General features: G+C 39.7%; 2 protein-coding genes across 3 annotated transcripts in view; both read right to left on the bottom strand.

Moving 5' to 3' along the window:
* Positions 1–25,400, bottom strand: part of HBP1 (HMG-box transcription factor 1) — a 1,884,794-nt gene that overhangs the window by 1,550,274 nt on the left and 309,120 nt on the right. The gene's annotated exons all lie outside the window — the stretch shown is intronic.
* Positions 4,967–25,400, bottom strand: part of PRKAR2B (protein kinase cAMP-dependent type II regulatory subunit beta) — a 1,491,604-nt gene continuing 1,471,170 nt past the window's right edge. Inside the window, exon 11 of the mRNA XM_044088539.1 lies at positions 4,967–6,447. Within this exon, the coding sequence (XP_043944474.1) occupies positions 6,314–6,447 (134 nt within the window). The 3' untranslated portion in view covers positions 4,967–6,313. The remainder of the gene's footprint in view (positions 6,448–25,400) is intronic.

Here is a 25,400-nt window from a genome sequence, read left to right as displayed (position 1 = left end):
GCCTGATTTAGTGTGTGTGAATTCTGATGCTGATTGTGAAGCCCGATTTTTTTTTGTGTGTGTAAAATGCCCCAAGTCGGTATACTTGGTGGTTAGTGTTACTCAGGCTCAAATCCCATACCTTAGGTTCAAGGAGCAAGAGCCTGAATTGTCTACCCATACCATCACTTGTGATTCAAGCTGTCAACTGTCCAGATTTTCACAGAATGTCTGGAATGTTTGACTCATACTTTTGGTCTGTTCCTCTTAAAATTTGTGGTTTTCTGGCAAATCAGTAAGAACTGAATTCACTAAATTATGATAGCCATTTAAGTTTCAGTCTTCCTATCTTTAAGGAAATGCATGGTAACACAAAACAGTATTCTAGCAACCTTCTATGATTATACAAGCAATGTTTAAAATGTGTCCCTGGTTTTGGGCCTTTGCGCCCCCCCCCCCCAATACATTTTGGCTTTTTCTAGATTTCTTGAGCTGGAAAGTTGAGAGATTTAGTTCAGTGTCAAGTGGATTTTACAAAGAGCTGAGAGGTTTCAGGGGAAGAGATGTTTAGTGATTTGTATGGTAAGTCTGTTTGCATTGTTAGTAGCACAAGTAGTATACTTGCTTTTGATGCAGAAGGCTGTGGGTTCTACTCCCACAGTATGTAGATGGATTGCTGATACTGTACTGTATTGTACTTTAAAGGGAGTGGATGCTGCAGTCCTGTGAATGTCCTCCTTTGGAGGAGATACCTAGTAACTATGAACCTGTTACCAGTTTGCCATCCATTCCCTATTGCAAAATTACTAGCTTATCATTTTTTAATGTAATGTAGGCAATTTATTCTTCAAGGGCAACAGACACTTTATTTGTAGATGAAACAATGAAATATAAAGTTGCTTGCTAGCAGCAAACTCTTCATTAGTTACAGATCTCTTTAATGTGGAATTATTTAGAAGACTTTTACTTCTGAACAGATTGTGCATATTTACTGATATTGGTGGATTTTAATGATGGAAGTCTGAGTAGACTTTTATGATGGAAATGTTTTGAACTGGGCAGTTTTGTCATTATTACTGGTTCATACATTTTGTTTCATTGCTTAATGGAAAAATGTTCAAAACAATGAAGCTAAAACATGCTCTAAAAAGTGTGCTGTACTATACAAGCAATATAATTTAATACAATCAGGAAGGTGAATCATAGAACACATGCATGTTTGCATGGTCCTAAATACATGTATGCAAGTGGCCTATGATTTGAAAACAGCCCAGAGGTAAACTTTATCCTCCACTGGCCAAATGCATTTTCTTAATATGCGTTTCAATGAATGTGAGTTTCAAAGACAAAGAAGTTTTAATGCTACATCTGTTTTCATTGTGAGACTGTATTGCTTTGTTTAGCAGAAGTTTGTGTCTGTGCTATAAGATTTAAAATAAAAAATTTAAATGAAATCCAAATAATCATTGTAGAAGTAAAGCATAAAGCAGTATGCACATTACAGTGTTTATGGTAAATGGGGAGAAATAGCCAAGTAATGGGACACTGGAATGCCTGCAGGAAGGAGGGAGGGCTGTTGACCATGATTTTGTGAGGGGGGAGGGGGGACAAACTCAAAGATAGCCCTGGGTGGCACAAACTCTAGTTACACCACTGGGTCCTCACTGCACTCTTCAGAGCTACAAACAGTACATCAATGGGTCCTGATAATATCCTAGGATTTCTCCTAAATAGCTTGAAACATGACCTGTCAGGCCTACTAGAATATTTGTTCAACCACACCCACCAGACAGGCTTCATCCCTAGGGAATGGAGGACTGCAACTTTCATCCCTTTACACAAAGGTGGACCATCAACAGACCCAGGGAACTACAGACCCATAAGTTTTACTAGCCTTATATGCAAGACCATAGAAAGAGTTATTGTGGACCTAATAAAAAAAGACATAGGAAATCTTTAAACAGTGACCCATCTCAGTTCAGTTTCGTCAAGGGCAGGTCATACCTACTAAACTTGGTGGACTTCTTTGAGAAGATCATTAGAGCCATGAATGAGGGCAAAACAATGCATACTGCCTACCTTGTCCTGGCAAAGGCATCTGACACAATACCCAACTTGGGTATTATATACAAACTCACAAATTTAGGCATAAATCCCTATGTCACCCAAAGGATAGCCAAATGGCTCACAGACAGGACACATGAAGTTAGGGTGGGGGCATCCATTAGACAAATAACTGGTGCCAGAACCTTGGCCTAAAACTCATTGCAAAAAATGCATAATCATACCCTTTGGGAAGATGACCGTCCCTGCAAATTACACTGATAACACTTCCCTAACAGTAAACCCAGTTGTAAGTGACTTGGGAACTCACATTAACAGTAAACTGAACTTTCATCACCATGTGTCCATGGTAGTGAGAAAATCATTATACATGGTGCAAATTATAAGTGAGGGCATGGCATCCAGATCTAAGGAGATCATAGTCTCACCTCACTCAGCCCTCATTAGACCAATAATTGAGTGCAAAGCACCCTCCAGCATGTACTTGACCAGGCAATTGCAACAGCTGGAGCGGCCACAAAGGTTCCTTACAAAAAAGAATACAGGGTGTAAATAATATGTCTTAGCCAGACCACCTCAAAGCCCTGTCCCTGTACTCAGTCTCTTGCAGACTACTGAAGAGCGATCTATGCCTAATCTACAAGGAATTCTCCAATCCAGCCCTGAAGGATCTACTACATATTTGAAAAATGAACAGTCCTAGAATTACCCAGTCTAAGGATCTAAACCTTGTCTGTGACATAAATAGAGCATGTTGGAGGGACAGGTATGTGTCTCAGAGATTACTCCTTCTCTGGAACAGACTCTCCTTTCCTGTGAAACAGAGCTCTTCCCTAAGCCTATTCAAACAAAATTTGAACCAATGGATGGGAAATGACAAATTCATCCCTGGCTTGTCACCTGTGACTCTGATGGACAGGGGCAGTTTTCAAGATGTCCTAAGGCATAGGCATATAATAAAGCCATTTTAGCTTGTGGGAAGTAATAATTAGGAAAATTGGGGAATGAATGGCGAGGCTTAAAAAGGCTTTAGGGCCATTAGCCTAGTAATCTCCTCTGATCCTATGATCCTGTTAAGTCAAATGTGACTGAGAATGTAAAAGGGTAATTTAGAGAACTTTTTCCATTTCTTATCTCTACCTGTGACTTGGTAAAGAAAATGGCTATGCCAACATGTTTACTATTCTGAGTAGAAACCAGCCATGAGACAGAAGGACAGGAGTAGTGGACTAACTGAATCTTATATATTTTACATGTCACTCACTGTTTTTGACAAGGCTGCAGCATAACTATTTTGGCACATCCCAGAATAATTACATTCTACAACTGGTTCGCCTAGTACTCAGTTTTGCACTTTCGTCTGCTTTCGGAATACAAAAAAAATTAACTCTGGAAATACATACACATAGAAATAGTAAACGGTAATAAGTTTATAGCATTTCTTTCAGTATGTTCAGAATGAAGACTTAACAAAGGGAGTAGAATTGAGACGTGTTAGAATGAAAATGCTTGCACAGATTTTTCATACCATTTTTATGTCTGCTGCCTGTCATCCATCAGCATTCCTATAATTCAGCTGACCAACTTACTCTTCTATGGGTGAGAGCTGATTACAGAAGGTCATCATCTGGGCAGTCTCCTGTATTTTCTGCATGGCCCTAATTCCTAATGGTCATGCGCACAATACTGGTAACTGATGAGTGTATTTCTGCATGTACAGATTCCAGCTCTAGCACATATATATTAATTGGTGGAACGTACGCATTCACAACCCTTGGTGCTGTCTACTGTCTCTGTGCCCATGCTGGTAGTGCAGTAGACCTGGCTGCAACCTGGCATCAACCATTCACTCCCATCCTCCCTGGCTGTCTTACTCCTGTCACATCTAGGTTAACTGAAGCTGGTTTGCAGGCAAATATTTATGCCCCTGTGCCATGGCTCTGAGGCTTGTACAGATTTAACTTGGCATAACATAATGGTCTTCATATCCCCTTAGCAAAGATCTATGTGGTCTTTGCATCAGTGATTACATCTCCAGTGGTAGCCCTAGTACCAGATGTATTCACAGAGGTCAAATGCGCTAACATTTATTGGTTCTTCATTTAAATAATGTATGTAATATGAGGTTAGGCAACAGAACACTTCATGGATTTGAAGCAGCACTCATACCACCATTTCAATGCACCTGGCTAACTCCTAAGGTCTTCTGGATAACAAACCTGGAAACGTGATGGAAATAAACAGATTTACAAATGGTATGCTTATGGATCCATAAAAAATGTCTCCCAAACTTTATGCAATATGCCAAATACAGGTCATTTTATCAAGTATCTTGTGAGGCCAGATAAACTTTTGTACTACAACAGTAATACTCATCAAATGTAATTTTTTTAGATAAAATGATCTAAAACTTTAATCACAATCCTTGTTACTTCCTACCCATTTCACTGCTGCACAGTTATTTTATAGTAAAGCCATTACTAGGCATGCTGTGACTGTTTGTGATATATAAACCTCTGGAATACTTTCTCAGAGACTTCTTAATCCAAAGTTAGAAGGGAAGCTGGGTTTCATCTGCAATAACATGGCTGAAATGATTCATTGTTATCTAATCTGCTTCCCAGAAGACCTTAAACTTCTACATTTAAAACACTGTGTTCAATTCCTGTACTTGTTTAATAGTATAATGGAGAGGTATACTACCAGATAAAAAAGCAAACTTGAAAGGATAAGACACATGTTTTCCATCTCCTTTTTCAAAAATTGTGATCCGTTGTAATATGGAGTCAGAACTATCCATAAAGGAGAAAAGATACTCAGAAAAAACAGGTCTAACTTTGCAGGCAGTTTTGGTAGTCTCGTAGTCAGCAAGTTTACCACTGTCAGTAGGAAGAAAAGTAATAAAAGTAAGGGTGGCGACAAATTCTTATTGACAATCCATTTATTTAAACAAATATAAATAATTAAATGTCAGAACTGGAGGATCATGTATGTTTTTAGAATGAAACTGGAAGACATCAGACAATTTAAAAAGCAGGAAATTACAAAAAGAATGTATGAAATCATTGTTTACACCATCCTGGTTTCAAACTGCTTATATATTACATTTTCTGAGTTCCTGGCTTTATCCCATTGTTTGTCCAGTAAATATATGACACAGAAGAACATGTTTCACAATCTGATTAAAGAGTCTGCTGTCCCCAACAAAACACACTATGCCACCCTTTTAATACTGTTTTTTTTTACACAGAAAAGGAAGAACTATAATGTAACAAGTGAACCCAAAAAAATCTATTAAAATTCTCCTGATACAGACTTAACAGAAGCAGGTGACACTAACAAAAAACACAAGAAAAAAACAAGTAAGACTTTAAACTATGTTCTCACATAAACTGTAGTAGTAGATGATGAGAACATGTTCATGAATGTATATGATGAACATCAACACTATAAAAGCACAAGGGCAGATTTTGTTTTATCTGCTAACTTGCATTGCCTGTAACTACAGTATCTCCATCATTTTTTGGCTGTCTTACTTCCTTTTTCTTGTCTAACGCAAGTCTAAAATGTCAACAGACCTGCAATAAAAAGAGATCATATGAATATCAGAACATTTTAAAAAAGGAATGAAAAACTGAGCCTGGCATCTTGTAAGAAGCCAGAATGTTTAGGTTTATTGCAAAGTATGAATGCCTTGGACTGCATATGGCTATGTAACATTATGGTCAACTTGACCAAATCATTTTTGACTTTATTCATGTACATGTTTAATAAGGAGATGACACAAATCAGTGTGACTTGAAAAAAAAGATAAAACAGCATACTTATTACATAAAGGTGACATAATAATGTATGGTAAGCAATAAAGAACGTACATAAACTCTTCTACTTGTTTGTAGTACAGTGAGAAAGCAATTACATTCATCCTTAAAGGCTGAAGTGAATTCCATCACCGGTACTACTATCAGTAAACATTTTAACTACAAAACTTTCAGTATAGCACATTCAGAAAAATACAATCCCTCCAGCCAAGTGTACCCATTCTGTATAGCAGAAGATGGCCTACTGAGGACATCAATGTATCGATTCTCCTGATACATATGGTTGAGAATGACTATAAAAGTTGCTGCCTCTGTAGTGGCATACTCCAAATATTCAGAAAACTACTGTCACAGAAATGCTTGGCATCGACACAAAACAGGTATACTTTCAATGGTTTAACCACTGCTGTGCTATTTTCCATCAGGCCTTGGTGAATGTCTTTGACATTTTATGCATTAGGGTCAGAGATGTCCATATTTGTTCCAAACAGGGCAACCAGTTGCTCTTCATAGGTTGCAATGTTTCTTTTCATAATGTCCATACAAGGACCTAACAGTCGTTCAAAGGCTTGTACATCCATAACTATAAAAAGAGAAAAAAAAGCACACACACATTAATATATTCTTGTAAATTTACATGTCAAGCTACAATAGAGATATAGTTTACAAAGATGAATACACATGCTCGTACTCATATGGAAAGGGTACAGAGAAGGAAAGCTGACCTTTCTCACATATAATCAGAATACTTATGGCATGAAATGACACAACTCAAAAAAGGCTACCGACCTGTCTTCTTACTCTACAACACTGAGTTTCACACCACGTGACTTAGATTCACAAATAACCTTATTTCACATGAAGTTCAGGCAAACATGACCTGCATTTCCTTTAGAATATTTAAAGCAAAAATATTTATGCACTGTAGTAGCCGATTTTATCACAAGACCTTTTGCAGTGAGTAACTAGCTTAGTTCATTTTAGAATTTTCTTGAAGTTCTTGTACTTTGGATAAATGTGCACCAGGCGGGTGCATGTCATGATGGTATACACCAGACTAAGGGAGACCATGTGATCCACACCACTCTTGGAGGATATATTCAGCCCATTTAAATTGGAACCTGTGTGCTGAGAGACAGCCTTACAAGACTATCTGCAAATATATAGAGCTGAGTATATTTTTCTGTGCTATTCTGTATTATAGAGCTAAACTGTTGCTTAGATATCGGTTGTCTTACTGTTCTGCAAATATACAGAGATCAGTATATATTTTTTGGGTTTTATAATTTGCACTGTGATTCCTCACATCTCTGTTGAAACTGTCCCCCCCCTCATTTTCTGCCTTGTCTTCAGCTGATATAACTGTTTTTTATAGCTTGTGTGTTGTTTAACTCAAGGTTCCCTTAATTTGACCTGTTAATAACAGCCTGCATTTAAACTGGAACCTGTGTGCTGATAGACAGCCTTACAAGACTATCTGCAAATATATAGAGCTGAGTATATTTTTCTGTATTATTCTGTATTATAGAGCTAAATTGTTGCTTAGATATCTGTTGTCTTACTGTTCTGCAAATATATAGAGATCAGTATATATTTTTTGGGTTTTATAATTTGCACTGTGATTCCTCACATCTCTGTTGAAACTGTCCCCCCTCATTTTCTGCCTTGTCTTCAGCTGATATAACTGTTTTTTATAGCTTGTGTGTTGTTTAACTCAAGGTTCCCTTAATTTGACCTGTTAATAACAGCCTGCATTTAAATTGGAACCTCTGTGCTGAGAGAAAGCCTTACAAGACTATCTGCAAATATATAGAGCTGAGTATATTTTTCTGTATTATTCTGTATTATAGAGCTAAATTGTTGCTTAGATATTGGTTGTCTTACTGTTCTGCAAATATACAGAGATCAGTATATATTTTTTTGGTTTTATAATTTGCACTGTGATTCCTCACTTCTCTGTTGAAACTGTCTTCCCCACCCCTCCCTCATTTTCTGCCTTGTCTTCAGCTGATATAACTGGTTTTTATAGCTTGTGTGTTGTTTAACTCAAGGTTCCCTTAATCTGACCTATTAATAACAGCCTGCATTTAAATTGGAACCTGTGTGCTGAGAGACAGCCTTACAAGACTATCTGCAAATATATAGAGCTGAGTATATTTTTCTGTATTATAGAACTAAATTGTTGCTTAGATATCGGTTGTCTTACTGTTCTGCAAATATACAGAGATCAGTATATATTTTCTGGGTTTTATAATTTGCACTGTGATTCCTCATATCTCTGTTGAACCCCCCCCCCCCGTTCTTGGTTGTAGTTTAAATTTGGTGGCTTTTGCAGTGCCCGCCCCATTGTAGATTTGATCTAGGACACTCCCCCAGTCCCATCTCTTTACCGCATTCTACCTAATAAACCCTTTCTGCACTTGCTTTTAGTCCTTTTTAATTTAATTACATTTTTTCAAACTGTGTGTGGACTAATATTGCTACATACTCAAGTGTGCCAGCTTGCACTGCATGTGAATTGTTTTTACTACTGTTTTTGCTACTTTTCTGAAAAAAAAAATTGTAAGCCTGTTTCCTACCTTTCCTGTAATTAATGTTCCAGATACAGATTTGCTGTATCCAGAACTGTTTGTAAGCATCTGAGCCCCCCAAAGCCTTTCTGTGTTGGAGGGAAGCCTTCTAGCTTATCAGTGGGAGTGGTAAGCATTAGGTAACCTGTCTACCACATAAGGAGTGGTTCTGGCCCAGAATTTGTAGTTATTGGCCGTTTGGGCGGTCTTCCACCTCTCTCAACTTTCTGATTTGAAGGCCTGCATTTGCACTTGTTTCCGTCCTGTAACTCCTGGGCCCATCTCATTTGCTCACTCAAAAAAAAATTATCTGCTTTTACTGTATTTGTGATTCTTCCTACTTTATTTTGCTTTTGCGTCATCTTAAAAGTACTCAATTGTATTTATTACTGCTTGGTGTAACTCATTCTAAGCCTTTTAGTTTAAGCAGTTGGGCTTCAGACCAGTTGTTTTACATTAAGAAGGTTTGTGGTCTGCACTGTAGTGGCAGAACAGGTAGCTTACATCCTTCTAAGTTGGGAACTGCTGATTGAGGGCTCAGTGTCTGTTATTCTAAAAGTGTATTAATTCTGGTTTAAGCACTTGGGCTTCAGGCCAGTTATTTTACATTAAGAGGGTTCGTGGTCTGCACACTTGTGGGAGGAGAGGCTGGACTCTGCCCTTCTGAGCTGGGAATTTCTGGTTAAAGGCTTATAGTGTCTGCATATTTGAACTGCTTCTTACTGAAATTGGTACACCTTGTTTTCTGTAGCATAGACTAGATCCAGGCCTGCTGAATCTAGCTTTGTTTGTATAACTTGAGCACTAATCCAGGCATTCTTTAAAGTATTCAATTGTATTTATTACTGCTTGGTAGTAACTTGATTAAAGTGTAGCTATCTTTCTAAGTCTTTTGGATTAAGCACTTGGGCTTCAGACCAGTTGTTTTACATTAGGAAGGTTTGTGGCCTGCACTGTGGTGGCAGGACAGGTAGCTTACATCCTTCTAAGTTGGGAACTGCTGACTGAGGGCTCAGTGTCTGTTATTCTAAAAGTGTATTAGTTCTGGTTTAAGCACTTGGGCTTCAGGCCAGTTATTTTACATTAAGAAGGTTCGTGGTCTGCACTCTTGTGGGAGGAGAGGCTGGACTCTGCCCTTCTGAGCTGGGAATTTCTGGTTAAAGGCTTATAGTGCCTGCATATTTGAACTGTTTCTTACTGAAATTGGTACACCTTGTTTGCTGTAGGACAGACTAGATCCAGGCCTGCTGAATCTAGCTTTGTTTGTATGCTTGTTGTTTGTTTGCTTATTTCCCTGAAATGCTAATTCCACCTAAAACACGGCTTTTCAGCGCTTCTGTGGATCCCTAGTGATATCTGCATTGCTTACTGTACTTATTTCCTTGTTTCACTTGAAAGAAAGTTACTGTTTGTCGTTTTTGCATTTAAGTTACCTGTAACACATTGCATTTAAGTTACCTGGCACTTGCTCACTAAAGCAATTATATAAGTCAGCACTAAAAAATTAAAAGCACCACACCCTCACAAACTCCCCTTGAGTACCTTGTTCCCCATTGGCCCTTTTTTCAATTATAAAGGAATTCCCAATACTATTCTAGCATGTCCAAAGGTCAGTTGTCAATCTCCTCTCCGGTCCAGCTGGTGAATCTGGGAATCTTGAGGCAATGTTACAACTGCCTCATGTACACAGACAACCCTCTTCTCCTCCCAACAAATTCCAACAAATGTGAGAGATGCAACCATATAGCCAAACTGGAGGCTAAGCTCTCGCAACTCAGTACTGACGTAACCAGTCAGGAGGAGAAGGAAACCACACTCACTACAATTCCAGTCTCACATAGACCTACCACGACAGCAAACCAAACACATAAACACACAAAAACATACTAGAAGTCTCTAAATAAAAATCTGCCTAAGCAGCAGAGACCTCCAAAGCAGACACCCAAGCAACCGCTACCCCAAAACAAAACACGTGCAACACATAGCTCACAAAGCCAGTGTGCCGAACAGTCACAGCCCTTAAGGCTAAACAACACACCTGATACACTTGTAACAGGTGACTCTATCGTCAGGCACACTGACGTCCCACTCACAAGGCTGAACAAGGAGAAGGTCACAGTGAGCTGCCTGTCGGGCGCTAGGATCCGCCACATAACACAAGCACTCAGGTTACTCCAAGGCAAGTACAAATATGACTCAGTCATTGTCCATGCTGGTGTGAATGACCTGAGATGTACCTCCCTGGACTACATGAAAAGAGACATAGAGGAGCTCTCTGAGCATGTAGCCCAGGCCGGTATGACCCTGACCTTGAGTAGCATCTTACCCTCACCAAGAATGATGCCAAAATATGAAGACAAGATGATCAATTTCAACAATCGGCTTAAGTATTGGTGTCATTCAAAGGGGATCTAATGCCTGTCAGCCTGGGATGACATGCTCGACAAGCCACAATGCTTCGCTAGGGACGGCTTGCACCTGTCACCCCTGGGCTTTCGGATATTGGCAAAGGCTCTTGCTACCCCCATAGTGCCTTTTTTAGGCAAGGCTCAAAATACAAACCCACCTCCATAGGTATCACAAGGGATAAGAAACTAAGAGTAATGCTACTCAACGCCAGAAGTCTAAACATCAAGATGCACGCACTCGAAACTCTCCTTAGCATGGAGAACATCGATATCTGTGCAGTAACAGAAACCTGGTTCAAGGCTCCCGAGAGCACCCCAGCACTACCAGGTTATACCTCATGCCATGCTTTTCGGCCCCAAAACCTGGACCAAACCACAAAAGGAGGGGGGAGTATCAATATTCGTCAAAGATACCCACACCTCCAGGTTGGTGGCACAGCACGAAGCATCAGAGACTATCCATGTGCAACTAACAATGGGTAAAACTGCCTTCCAGTTTATAGCCTGCTACAGACCACCCTCCCAAACCCAGGAACCCACTCGGCCTTCCTGAGAACACTGGAAAATATGAAGGTCTCTCCAAACACCATTATATTGGGCGACTTCAACTTCCCAAACATAGACTGGGAGCATTACTCTAGCTCCAACACCCTAGCCCAAAGGTTCCAAGAATTTATAAACTCAAATGCTATGAAACAACTTGTTACCACTCCCACAAGAGGGGAAAACATACTGGACCTGATCATCACCAACATGGGGACTCTATGCTCCAGACCAGAAGTGTACCCTTCACTGGTAAGATCAGGCCATAAACTAATCTCACTGGATATTCACATCCCGACCCTACCCCCTGCCCAGAAAACCACAGTGAAAAACTTCTCTAAAGCAAATTTCACACTCCTCAAAACCGAGGTGAAATCCTTTAAAGCCCCCAGGCCTGTGGAAAATACGGCCCAGACCGCAGAATCCTTTATAAACGCATTCTATGAACACCTTCAGGAATGTATGGATCATGCAATTCCAAATAAAACCAAGACCCAATCCTCCAAAGGCAGACGTCCTGTCTGGTGGACCCCAGCCATAAACAAACTATACAAAGAAGGAGGAAGCTACTACATGATAGAGCAAAATCCCAAAAAGGGAAGGCATCTCTGATCAGTATTAGTAAAAAACTACGGGCACTCATAAAATCGTCTAAGGCCAGCTTCGAGAGAAAAATTGCACATGACACTAAGGATAATCACAAGGCTTTCTTTAGTTATGTTAGGAACCTGGGTGGGAATTCCCAGATATGCTCAGAATTAGTCCAAAATGACAAAAAATACACCAAACCCACAGACATTGCCAACATCCTAGCTGACAGGTTCAGCGCAAACTCCCCCCCCTCCCCACCAAAAGGTCAAATATCTATCCCAGCATAGTGCTGCCCCCCTGACATCTCAGATGCTCAGGTAAGAGCCGCCCTCTCCAAAGCAAAAAACACAGCATCAATGGGACCAGACGGTGTCCCGGGCTGCGTCCTACATAAACTCCAAGAAGAGCTAAACCCAAACATAAAACTACTGCTCAATCTCAGCCTTACTACAGGATATGTACCCAAAGAGTGGCGTACAGCAATAGTGGTCCCTCTCCACAAAGATGGTGCCTCAACAGATCCTGGAAACTATCGCCTCATAAGCCTGAGTAGCTTGGTCTGCAAAGCTATGGAAAGGATCATCATGGACCTCATAAATAAAGATATTGGGGACCTACAGACACTGGATCCTACCCAGTTCGGCTTTGTTAAGGGCAGATCCTGCCTCTTAAACCTGGTCGATTTCTTTGAAACAGTCACCAAGGCCATTGACGAGGGGAAGGTGGTCCACACAGCCTACCTGGACCTCGCAAAAGCCTTCGATACAATACCCCACTCGGGCATTATAGATAAGCTCACCAGCTTAAATATAAACCCCTATGTCACTAGATGGGTTGCAAACTGGCTCAAGGACAGAACCCACATGGTTAGAATTGCTGGAGCCATGTCAGACTCCAAACCAGTTACAAGTGGCATCCCACAAGGCTCAGTCCTGGGACCTCTCTTGTTCGGTATATATTTCTCGGAGGTACAGGCCAACACAGAAGGACTGTGGCTGACCAAGTTCGCAGATGACTGCAAACTGGGCGCCATAATCGACTCTCCAGCTGACACAAGCATCCTCCAAAAGGGCCTCATAGAAACTGACAACTGGTGCCAGAGCCATGGCCTCAAGCTAAACGCCAAAAAGTGTATAGTCATCCCCTTTGGCAAAAACAAAGTGCCCACAAATTACCACATAGGTGGTAATCCATGAAGTACAGAAGAAGTAATTAGGGACCTGGGGACCCAAGCTGATAGCAATCTCTCATTTGACAACCACATGGCCAAAGTGGTTAGAAAAACATTTTATATAGCCCACCTAATCATGAAGGGATTCACATCAAGATCAGGGGAGGTCATCGTGCCTCTTTACTCATCCCTCATCAGGCCCATAATTGAGTACAATGCCCCTTTTGGGATGTACCTTACCAGACACCTGCAGCAACTGGAAAGACCCCAAAAGTACCTCACCAAGAGGATCAAAGGGCTCAAACAGATGCCATATGCTGCCCGGTTAAAGAAACTCCAGCTCTACTCAGTGGCATACCGCCTGCTCAGAGGCAATCTGTGCCTGACGTATAAAGCCATGTCCAACCAGGAATTAATGGACATGCTGCACCTCAGAAAATCCAAATCCCATCGAGTGCGCTCGAGAGACTTGAACCTCAGCACTGAAATAAATAGGACATGCTGGAGGGACAGATTCATAACCCAGAGGCTCCCTTCACTCTGGAATAAAATCCCAGTCCAGGTTCGGCAGAGTCCCTCATTGACTCTCTTCAAGAGGAATCTTGATGAGTGGATGGGAGATCGTAGGTTTACCCCGGGTATCACTTCTGTGTCACTGTTAGACAGAGGCACAGTATACTAACCTCGAAAAAGGGCATAGCAAAATTAATTTAAAATGGGTGGCGAAAGCCAAACACACTCTGGCTAGGCTTATAAATGCCCTAGGGCAGATAGCCTAGTATGAACCTATGAACCTATATGATCCACACCAGACTAACCTATTCAGCCCACGTTGCCCATACCAGATTAGAAGGACATATTCAGCTCATGTGATCCACACAAGATTAGGAGGCTATATTCAGCCCATGTGATCCACACCAGACTAGGAAGATATATTCATCCTTAGAGATCCATATTAGGCTAGGATGATTTATTCAGCCCATGAGATCTACACCAGACTAGGAGGACATGTCCAGCCCTTGTGATACTTCCCAGACTAGGAGGTTATATTCAGTCCATGTGATCCAGATCAGACAAGGAGGATCTGTCCAGCTCATGTGATTCATATCAGACTAGGAGTAAATGTCCAGCTCAGGTAATCCATGCCAGACTAGGAGAATATGTCCAGCACATGAGACCCCCAGTTTGACAATCATACAATGAGTAGAACAGTCTGAAAGAAAAACAAAAGATTATATACTTACACAACTTGGAAATTCATTCATGGATATTGGAAGGAAAGGCTGTCTAGACACAAATGGATTGCTGAAGGGTAATAAGTACTTCCTGTAGAGTACCTCTTTACATATCAACTAGTATGGTTAGTACACATCTGTTATATCTGATTTTGGAGGTCTTCTGCGATGAGCAACTTCTGTAAGGATTCCCAAACTGTAAAATGTAAACATTCTCAAGAAGTTAAAGCCAGGGGGAGAGGTAAGAGGCAAAAGGCAAAGTCTAGAAGGTGAAGTGATGAAGTACTGAGGTATCATAGATACCCTGAGTCCTGCAAGAAGGATCCAGGCAATGATGCTTCAAACCATCAACTAAGTGGCCATAGCTTAGGGTATTTTAGAAGCCAACACTGGAGATACACATAACTTTGGTGAAAAGGTCTTTATTTTCCACTGGTAGATAGTGACATGATGGCAGAAGAAACTGCAGCTGTCACTTCACTTAGAAAGGGTTTGCCTAACCTCTACAAACTCTACCTGGAGCAAAGGATACAAACATGTGGTGTGTAATCCTGACTTGTACCCTTTTCTAGTAGAAACATAACTAGAGATGGACATCAAAAATATGGATTCCTGCTCTTCTGAATTCAATGCTCCAGCAAAGAAAACAAGTAGATGTATAGGTTGGTTTATGGGCAGGCAGAAATCCACTTTTTGGAGAAAACTTGGGTAGCTTTAAAAGACTCACAATCCTTGTAAAAGGCCAGATAGGGTTTTCTATAGATACAGGTCTACAGCTTGGCAATCCAGGGTAGAAGTATTTAATAAAATGGTTTTGGAATAAGTTATACTCTGTTAAAGGCTTGTATAGGCCGAGGTGCTAGAGCAGTGATTTAAAGATTTCTGTTTTAATAAACGGTGAAGATTTCCTGGTCGCTTCTTCTTCTTTTTGTGGTTTTATAACACGTTATTCTGCAACTATCGGTGGTACTGGGATTACTCTTACATATATTTGTTTTCTATACATTGGAAATGCAAATGTGCTACATTGCATACATTTTGTGGGTGTATCACTGCTGATTTTTTCATGTTCATGATGTATCATGGAGTATTTCTTCTTGGGTCTTCACAAAACTGATCTCAACCCAGGTGGACATCATGAAGCATAAATATAAACAAATGAATAAACGGTTAAATGCCATGTTAATAGGGATGGGAAGTTCAAGGGTGCTACATAACATACCAATATAAAACACTTCCTTATAGCTTGTTTTGGTTATTCTGACTTAGAAATAATCTTGTAATATCAAATTCCACAGTCCTAAACATATTTGTCCCTTAACATCAGGGCAGACTAAGTGTAAACCTTCTGCTGTAACCTTCTGGTACTTTATCAAACAATTAGACTTTCTACAAGAAGCAAAGTGCTCCCTCACTTTGAGTGGGAAATGAACATATTTCAGATCAGTAGAACTAGATTCAAGTTTGCTGCTGATTCTGTGAATCAAGACACTTTATTCGGCATACCCTCTGAGCCTGAAGGAATGTAATAAGGGGATGTAACCAGCATGAAGAGATTGCGTCTCTAGTCCCAAAAAGAGATGTAGAATACCACAGTGTCTTCTCTCCTGATTTACATTTTACACAAGGAAGGTCTCTTCTCCCTTGGTCTACATTTTACTTATTTCACAGGTGTCTTGCTCCCTTTCTTTCTATCCTTTTCTTGAGATTAGGTGGACAACAAGGAAGGAGATGGTGAAAGAGAATGCTTCCTTTTTCTGTTAGGGTCTCAGCATTTGTCTGCTGTTGGAAAAGGGAGACACTAAGAAACATCATTACTGGTGTCACCATTTGTACCTGGTGAACCAGGTCTTGTCTAGAAAACTTTTAACAACTTTTTGACAAGCAGTGTATAACATAGCATCTGCTGATCCAGTCTTGGGGGAGTCAGTGAAAGGATTATAATGGAATAATAGCTTAGAACTTCTTAACATTTCTTCACAGATTTTCCCCAAACCCCCTGGATGGAGGGAGGTTGGCGTCAGTCAAGAAACTATTCCAGTCCTACGTCTTGAAGTTCCTGAATGGCCACAAAAGGGGTGCTGGTTCTTATGCTAGATGTGTTGATTGCTAAACTTAAAAAAATACTTAGTTACTTAAACTTTACTTATTTAGATGCGTGAGCCTAAGCATCTTAGAAACAATAAAAGCACAATTGTATTACAGCAACAAAATACTTATAAAAGTTATGTTACTCTCATAAGTTCTTCTGGCGTAGTGGGTAACACAAAATTAACATGGATGGGATTACTGTTGGACATGTCAATGCATCTGTCTGTAACACTGATATCCATTCCAAACAAGATAGCTACTGAAATGAAATCTGGGCAAAATTTTGGTAACCATCTACAGATGGGAAACAGTCTCTCTCACGTTGAGTTTTATCAGCTCCACTTGACAGAAATCAGTTCTTTTTGGAGCACTTAACAAACTCTAGTATTTTAGGCTTGGATGACTGCTTTTCTTTAGGAAGATGGGAGAAATACACCAAAGAAAATATCTGCTGTGATTAATCTTTTGATTTTTCCTCCTTCATAGGTTTTAAAAGAGCTAGGTTGGACTACAATAACATTGATATCCTATCTCATTAACTATTCTGTGCTTACACAAGAATATAAAAGATGGTAACTGACTTGATTCTTCTGCTCTATATTACAGCTTTATCTGTTTTATCTTCTCACCGTTTCACCTGCTAGAGTCTAAGGTAGAAAGAAGACTGCACAGTGGTGGCTGCTAAGGACAGCTTTGGTCTTGTAAAGAATACCTAAATCAACTCTGTCCCTCTACATATGGTGGCCAAGCTGAATTCTCTGTATGATGGACAATCTTCAGTCTTTTGATTTATGTTAAAAATGACTGACGAATATATGAATATTGAAGCAGATATGGGTGGCTGCATGAAAACTTATTGGAAACACACAGTATATCAGAACAAAAAGGGTTTGAAGGCAAAAACGTTAAGTGGAATCCCATTTCAGAAGAATATGATAAAACTCAATATTGCATTCCAGCATAATTTGATATCTCATAGCAAGCTCTGCAGGCAGGCAGATTAAACCAATATATGAAGCTATTACCATATTGCTCTGTATGTTACTATAAATAAAGCCAGAACTAAATGCTTTAGGAAAAATGGAGAATAACCATTTTTATTTAATGTTACTACAGCAGATAAAATTATGTATAATTATGAAATTAATAGTAACAGCTGAATTCTAATAATATTCGATTAAATATCTTGGATAAGATGCCTTTCCTAATTTTCTAGAATATTTTTTATTGCTCATCAGGGGAAATGACGATGTAAAACCAAAAGTTTCCAGATTATACAAATTAATATTAGAGATGGATTTAAAATTTGATAATAAATACTGAAACTTTATTACTCAATACAGGTTAATAGGAAGGTACTAGGCTATCTGCCTAAAGGCATTTATAAGCCTAGCCAGAATGTATTGGCTTTCGCCGCCCCCTTAGATTAATTCCCTGTGCCTCTGTCCAGCAGAGCCACTGAAGTGATCCCAGGGGTAAACGTCCTGTTTCCCATCCACTCGTCAAGGTTTCTCTTGAAGAGTGTTAGTGAGAAGCACTGCCTAATGTAGACTGGAATCTTGTTTCAGAGCATGGGAAGTCTCTGGGACAGGAATCTATCCTTCCAGCACGTCCTATTTATTGTTGTGGTGAGGATTAGATCCCTAAAGCGTGTAGCTCGAGGGGATATGGTTTTCTTTAGGTGGAGCATGTCCATCAATTCTGGGTTGGACATGGACTTGTTTGTCAGGCAGAGATCACCTCTGAGTAGGCGGTATGCAACCGAGTACAGCTGGAGTTTCTTCAGTGGAGCTGCATAGGGCATCTGTTTGAGGCCAGTGATCCTCTTGGTGAGGTACGTCTGTGGTCTTTCCAGCTGTTTCAGGTGTCTTGTAAGGTACATCCCAAATGGGGCATTGTACTCTATGATGGGTCTGATGAGTGATGAGTAGAGGGGCACAATGACCTCTTTTGATCTGGATGCAAACCCTTTTGTGATTAGGTGGACCACATAGAATGATTTTCTAACCACTTTGGCAATGTGATTATCAAAGGAGAGATTACTATTTACTTGGGTCCCCAGATCCCTTATTTCGTTTTCCGTATTTAGGGGGCTACCACCTATGTGGTAATTTGCGGGTACTTTGTTTTTTCCAAAGGGGATGACTATGCACTTTTTGGCATTTAGCTTGAGGCCATGGTTTTGACACCAGGTATCTGTCTCAGTGAGACCCTTTTGGCGGGTGTCTGTGTCAGCCGGAGAGTCAATTATAGCCCCTAGTTTGCAGTAATTTGCGAACTTGGTCAGCCATAGTCCTCCTGTGCTTGCCTGTACCTCTGAGAAGTATATACCGAACAGGAGGGGTCCTAGGACTGAGCCCTGGGGAACGCCATTTGTAACCGGTTTAGAGTCAGACCTAGCTCCTGCAACTCTTACCATGTGGGTTCTGTCCGTGAGCCAGTTGGCAACCCATCTCATGATGTAGCGGTTTATGTTCACGCTGGTGAGCTTGTCTATAATACCAGAATGGGAAATGGTGTTGAAGGCCTTTGCGAGGTCTAGGTAGGCTGTGTGGACCACCTTTCCCTCATCTATAGCCTTGGTAACTGCTTCAAAGAAGTCCACCAGGTTTAGGAGGCATGATCTGCCCTTAACAAAGCTAAACTGGGTAGGGTCCAGTGTTTGGAGGTTCCCAATGTCTCTGTTAATGAGATCCACGATGATGTACTCCATAGCCTTGCAGACCAAGCTAGTCAGGCTTATAGGGCGATAGTTCCCGGGGTGTCTGTTGTGGCTCCATCTTTGTGGAGTGGAATAACCATTGCTGTGCAACACTCTATGGGCATGTAGCCTGTGGAGAGGCTGAGTTTGAACAGTGTGTTTGATCTTGAAATTGTGGGAGATGATAGTAGCAAAGAATTTATTTTAAAATTGGTAGGATTAACAACAAACATCATTTACTGGAAAGCTTTTACATGGAAGTACTTATGCAGAATTATTTTTACACCACATAAAATACGTAGAATATACAACAGTAAGGAAGAATTCTGTTGGAAATATAAGAAATTGCTAAAAGCCGATTAATATCATACCTTTTATATGTGTGAAAAATGTAAGGTTTGGGGAAGATATGTAGTACTTTTTAAAGCACTTTGGTCTGACAAATGCATCATCTTAGATTCACTTATAGTGGGAAATGCACCGATTGCTAACGGCATTAGTGAGCAGAAACATCCATTAGTATTGGCACTACTGGCCACAGCAGGAAGGGTAATACCTACAAATTGTAATGAGGAAACTCTTCCTAGCGTTTCTGAATTTGTAAGTCTTGTCACTGCTGTCCACCAAAATGAAATAAACACGATGACAATAGGTAAAGTCCCGAATATGAAATACTGTACGAAACTAGAAACGTTGTTACAAAAAATGTAAATGATTGTCAACTGAATAAGAATTGAAGAATGTCTCTGTTCAGATATAACTGACTGTATGACTAAATGTGTTTGTTCAGATTTTAAATATAAACTGGATATGGTTTTGTGGTGCAATTTCAAAATCAAAAAGGCATCTTGAAAAAAGGAAAGAACTAAAATAAAGAGCAAGAGTAGCGCTGCTGTCCATTCAGCCATCCATCCATCTCTTCTCTGTCATAAGTATTGATCAATTTATCTGTGTATCAATTTAAACACATCAATTTATATAGTGCAGTCTCTGGAGGATTTCAATTCGAAAATTTAGTAAAAATATATAATGAGGCTGGAATAAATGCCAGAAAAATGATAGTCATAATTCCTGCCTCATAATTATGTGCAAAGACCATTTGAAGACTTCATGATTACGTAAATCCTTCTAGTTTACTTAGCCTTACTCCAGAATTTAACAGATTTACAATCATGATTCAGACTGACTGATTTTAGCCCTATTAACTCACAGTTCATTATAGGTTCATAGGAGATTACAAGGCGTATGTACCCAATATAATACTAGAGGATGGATATTGTCTAAACTCAGGGTCTTAATTAGCAACAACTGCCCATATCTAGGAGGGTCATAGGTGACATCCCTAGCAGATAGTTATGGTTTCCCAACCACGTCTAGACTACGTTAAACAGAGTCAAAGAGGGGCTCTGTTTGATGTGGATTGTTAGCCTATTCCAGAGGAGTGGCAAATTGTGAGACATATCTGTCTCTATCAGGTCCTATTAATGTTGCAAGCCAGGTTAAGGTCCCTGGAGTGGGTTATTTGTGTTCATGTCCCATATGACTTGTGGATGTGCAGCATTTCCATTAGGTTTGGATCAGAGATTGCTCTATAGGTCAAGCACAAGTCTCCTCTATGTAGTCTGTAAGCTACTGAGTACAGTGACAGCAATTTCAGTCTGTCAATATATGACATGCTGGAGACCCTGAATTTTCTTAGTTAGAAATCTCTGAGGTCTCTCACGTTGCTGCAGGTGCCTGGTAAGTTACATACCAAAGGCAGCATTGTACTCGATTATGGGTCTGATGAGGGATGAGTCCAGGGGACTTACAACCTTTTTTGCTCTTGATGCAATGCCTTTGTTAATGAGGTGTGCAACACGGAATGCTTCCTTACCATAGTAGACATATGGTGGTCAAAGTTAAGGCCACAGTCATCTTGCATTCCAGAGTCACTCACTACTGAGTTGTTATATTATTTATATGATAGTCAGCAGGGAAATTGTTTTTACCAAAAGGGATGATAATGCATTTTTAGCACTGAGTTTGAGTCCATAGCACTGGCACCAGTCATTGGTCTGCGTAAGTCCCTCTTGAAGTATACTGCCAGTTTTTGGGGATTCAATGATTGCATCTAATTTACAGTGGTCAGCAAACTTAGTCAGCCATAGCCCCTCTGTTTTGGCCTGAACTTCTGAGAAGTATATTCCAAACAATAGGGGGCCCGGCACTGACCCCTGTGGAGCCCCACTAGTGACAGGTCTGCTGATTGTGGTACAATCTCTAACTTTGACTGTGTGTGATCTGTCAGTGAGCTAGTTAGCAACCCACCTGATGACATAATGATGTCCAATGATGCCCGAATATGGGATTGAGCCAAGTCCAAAGAGACTTTATGCACAGATCTGCCTTCATTTATGGCTCTGGTGACATTTTCAAAGAAGTCCACTAGGTTTAACAGACAAGACCTGCCCTTGACAAAACCAAACTGGGTCAGATCAAGGGTTTGGAGGTCATCTATGACATAAGTTTTAACACTCATGTAGAAATACAATTCTTTCTATAGTCAATACATCTGAGATTGCACAAATCAAACTATACAGTAATCCACAACATATAAATAGAAACTAGTGATGAAAATCTCAGAAATACTTCTATTGAAAATTAATTTAAATTTCAATTCTAAATCTGCATAAGTTCCAACATGCTTTGCAGAAAAGAATGGAGATACATTATAGCATTTTGGGTTATTTTTGTAACTTTTTTTCTTAAAGAATATTAATACAACTGTGCATTAGCCAGCTGTACAATAATGCCTACTTGGTCTTCACAGCACAGTGGATGTTGTATGAGGAATTCCCCTTTACCCGAGACTCTGTGACATCAGAGTTGACCATATAAGTAAAGCAGATGCATGAGCAGTGTCCCCTGTATGGAGGGTATTGGGAAAAGTGGTGCTCTGACTTCTACAAATAAGCAAGATCTGAATTATGTTTCTTTTACACAGAAGTGGAATATGTCAAGATAGTCACTTTATAGATGTTCTTGACCATTCTTTAAGAAGCTAATTGATCAATATTTGCTCTTCATTGTTTCATTATCGACAGCTTAATGTTAAGTAATCACCACATTATTAATTAAATATCTGCAGCTTGTTTCAATAAATAACAGATTCATCATCAGTATAGTATGGTGACAATTTGTAAATTTCTGAGTGGAAAATAAAAATCTGCAATACAATTACTTTAAGGCCAAGTACTAGGAATAATAGCCATTTTCATTTTAGAAAACAGAACAAAATGGTCTAATGTATTTCTTTTTCAAGTAAAAATTTATGAGGTTTGAATTGAGAAAGGGGGTAGATAAGGCTCACAGATTCTTGTTTTTAAGCAGGACTGATGCAGTGCTGACTAACAGGCTACAATTCCCATTGTGTTAAGCAGATCTGATTAAATACAGGTTAAATGTAACATTAACTCACATTTTATGAAACTTGAATTGTTTGTGTCTTTCGGCTTTTCCCGGTTAGGGGTCGCCACAGCTGAACTCCGGTCCGCTAATGATTGGCAGTTGATTTTTATGTACCGGCTTGCCAGGCCTGACGCACAACCTTCAACGAAGTTACACCCATTCACGCATGTCTCCATGCAGAAGACGCTCTAGCTGAGAATTGAACCGGTCAGCATCTTACTGTGAGGCGACAACGCTACCACAGCACCACCACCGCGGTAGATTTTATGAAACTTGAATATTAGCCTTAATTACTGAAATGCTATGGTGGATCTCCATAATTTCTAGCACACTTTATAAAGAAAATGCATGAATTCTTTTTTTCTTTCGCTTTCTAAAAATCATACCCATTTTCTGATACTTCATAAAGTAGCTGAATTGATGGTGTCTGTCTTTTCCTTTTGTTGGTGCAGAGAGTAGGATGCAGAAGTTAACTGTCATGCTGCACATCTATTTGCCTGTTACTGGATGGTTAGTTCTTTAAGACACTCATTTTACTGCATTTTTATTAGTCCTTAAATCCAGAATTAGTTAAACTTGAATTATGTGGTTAATTTATGTTTATCTTTATAATCTGCAATAAGAGTTCACTCTAGTCTGTTACAACTTCTGTTACACTGTATGACTGAGATAACTTACATTGTATCTATTTTGGCTAACTAAATGGCTGAAACATGGCTTGTAGTGCTTGAATGTAACCTTGAATCAGGAATGTTCCTCAGAAATCATAAACTCCTGCAAATGAATACCTGTCTTCAAGTACAGATCTAATATTTGGTATATAAATATGGCTAGCATTTTCTAGTCAGGTAAATCACTCAAAAGCAGAGGATGGAAGGAAAAGGTATTAAGATCAGACACCACCACTTGGGTATATCTTAAACAGTAGGGATCATGGAGGGCTAATACTGATCTCCTGTTCCAAGGAGATGACTCAGTTTAAATTCCAAACTGAAAAGGGTTTAGAAGGTTGTGGTCTTTCAACATGATTCACATTGTATGCAGACAACATTCTTGATAACCTTTCCAATAAAAGAAAGATCCAAGTGGGGGTAAATAAGAAAACAGTCAAGATTCAAACATGTTTTCTTGAGGGCTGGAGTCACAAAGGTTTATTTCAATGAGAAATGAAATATAATAGTCTTCAGAAAGTCAGAAAGTCTATCTGACAAAAATAACTTGCCTGAGGGTCTCAAGCAACATATAACTATTTAGTCTGGACAGAGTTTAGACTACAAGATATAAGATGCAAGCTTAAAATTAAGGACACAAACTCTCATTAATGATGTAGTTTAATCTCACTTCAAAACCATTCCAAAGGCCCCCAAATCAAGACTTGTACAAGTTCATCAGACAAGCTGTCCAGCTTCATATCCACCCAGGAAAGTACAGCTTGTCATTTAGATATAGCTGAGATCCTCCATAGACATGAGCATTTCCATGTTATAGCATATATCAAGCTAGTACTTAGCATAATACTCATTCAACTTAAACGTACCCTCCAGAAGGTTAGTGCCTCTAACGTTATTCAAGATTTGCCCATCCTTCCTTAGAAAACTAAGGACAAGTTCAATCTTGGATAATTTAACCCCACATATTCTAACCATATGCAAAGTAGGCCACAACACTCAAGACCAGTGGACATGGCTCAGTTATTGACCACATTCAGCTTCTCAGGATCACATATACCATACTCTGAGGGGAACTGGCAGAGAACAGGAATCAGATCTTCACTGGTAAAATTATTTAGACTCATATACCCTACAAGCATATGGTTGGTGGATGTGAAATGCAAATTGGACAAGGCAGTGGTCAGAACAACAGTCAAAAGAATGGTTCTGACACTCTGTCAGGGGTCACTGAACTCAAATGGAATGTCAAGTGCAGTGAGTGTCCATTATGATTTCTTCCCACAATAACCACACAAACAAAACGTATCTCAGAATGATACATAATAATTCCTTAGAAAATGACACAGATTCATCACTGAACCAGGTACTGCAATAACTAGTACCCAGCGATTTAGGATGAATGAAAACTGACTCACTGAATTTCTGTAGTGATGTCTTCAAGTAATCTGATAGAGACAGCAAATGCCCCTATCCCCTGCAATGTTATTCTATACTGGACACTGACTAATGGCATTGCCAAGACCGCTACCAAATAAACCGTAAAGGTTTTTGTCTAGCCATATCTTTTATTAATGCAAGTCAAACATTGCTCAGTTCTCTGAGATAACTGCAGGCTTATTGCAGGGGGAAATCATTTTTGTATAGAATACTTTATACAGAACCAGTGGGGAAAAATGTTCCTGATTAGCATTTTGTGACAAAAAAGAACCTTCTTTATCTCATGCAGACAACCAGGCATGAAAGCCTGTTAGATTTCACTTCAGGACAGTCCTTAAAAAAATAAAAAGGGCATCCACAGTCTGTAAATCCCATACAGGCAACACAATACAGGCGTGACTAAAGCACCTAGCTTTATGTGTTAGAATTATAAGCTTCCTATAATGATATAAAACCTCAAAAAGACCCTAAAAGGATAAAATGGGTTTAACATCATCAAGAAGTCCCTGTCATGTTTTCTAAAATATTCCATGGCCTTACACAGTCAGATTAGGACTACCGGACTAGATAAAAAGCTGTTCAGTATATCGCACAAAAAAGTTCCAAGGGAAAAAAAGATGAAAATCACCCCAGTTATAAATTCTAAAAAAAAAAAAAATAATAATAGT

The sequence above is a fragment of the Protopterus annectens genome, chromosome 11.part0 (assembly GCF_019279795.1).
Source record: "Protopterus annectens isolate FY-2018-M chromosome 11.part0, PAN1.0, whole genome shotgun sequence".
Lineage (NCBI taxonomy): Eukaryota > Metazoa > Chordata > Ceratodontiformes > Protopteridae > Protopterus > Protopterus annectens.
Note: the sequence above shows the minus strand (reverse complement) of the source record. Positions and strands in the feature narration are given on the sequence as shown.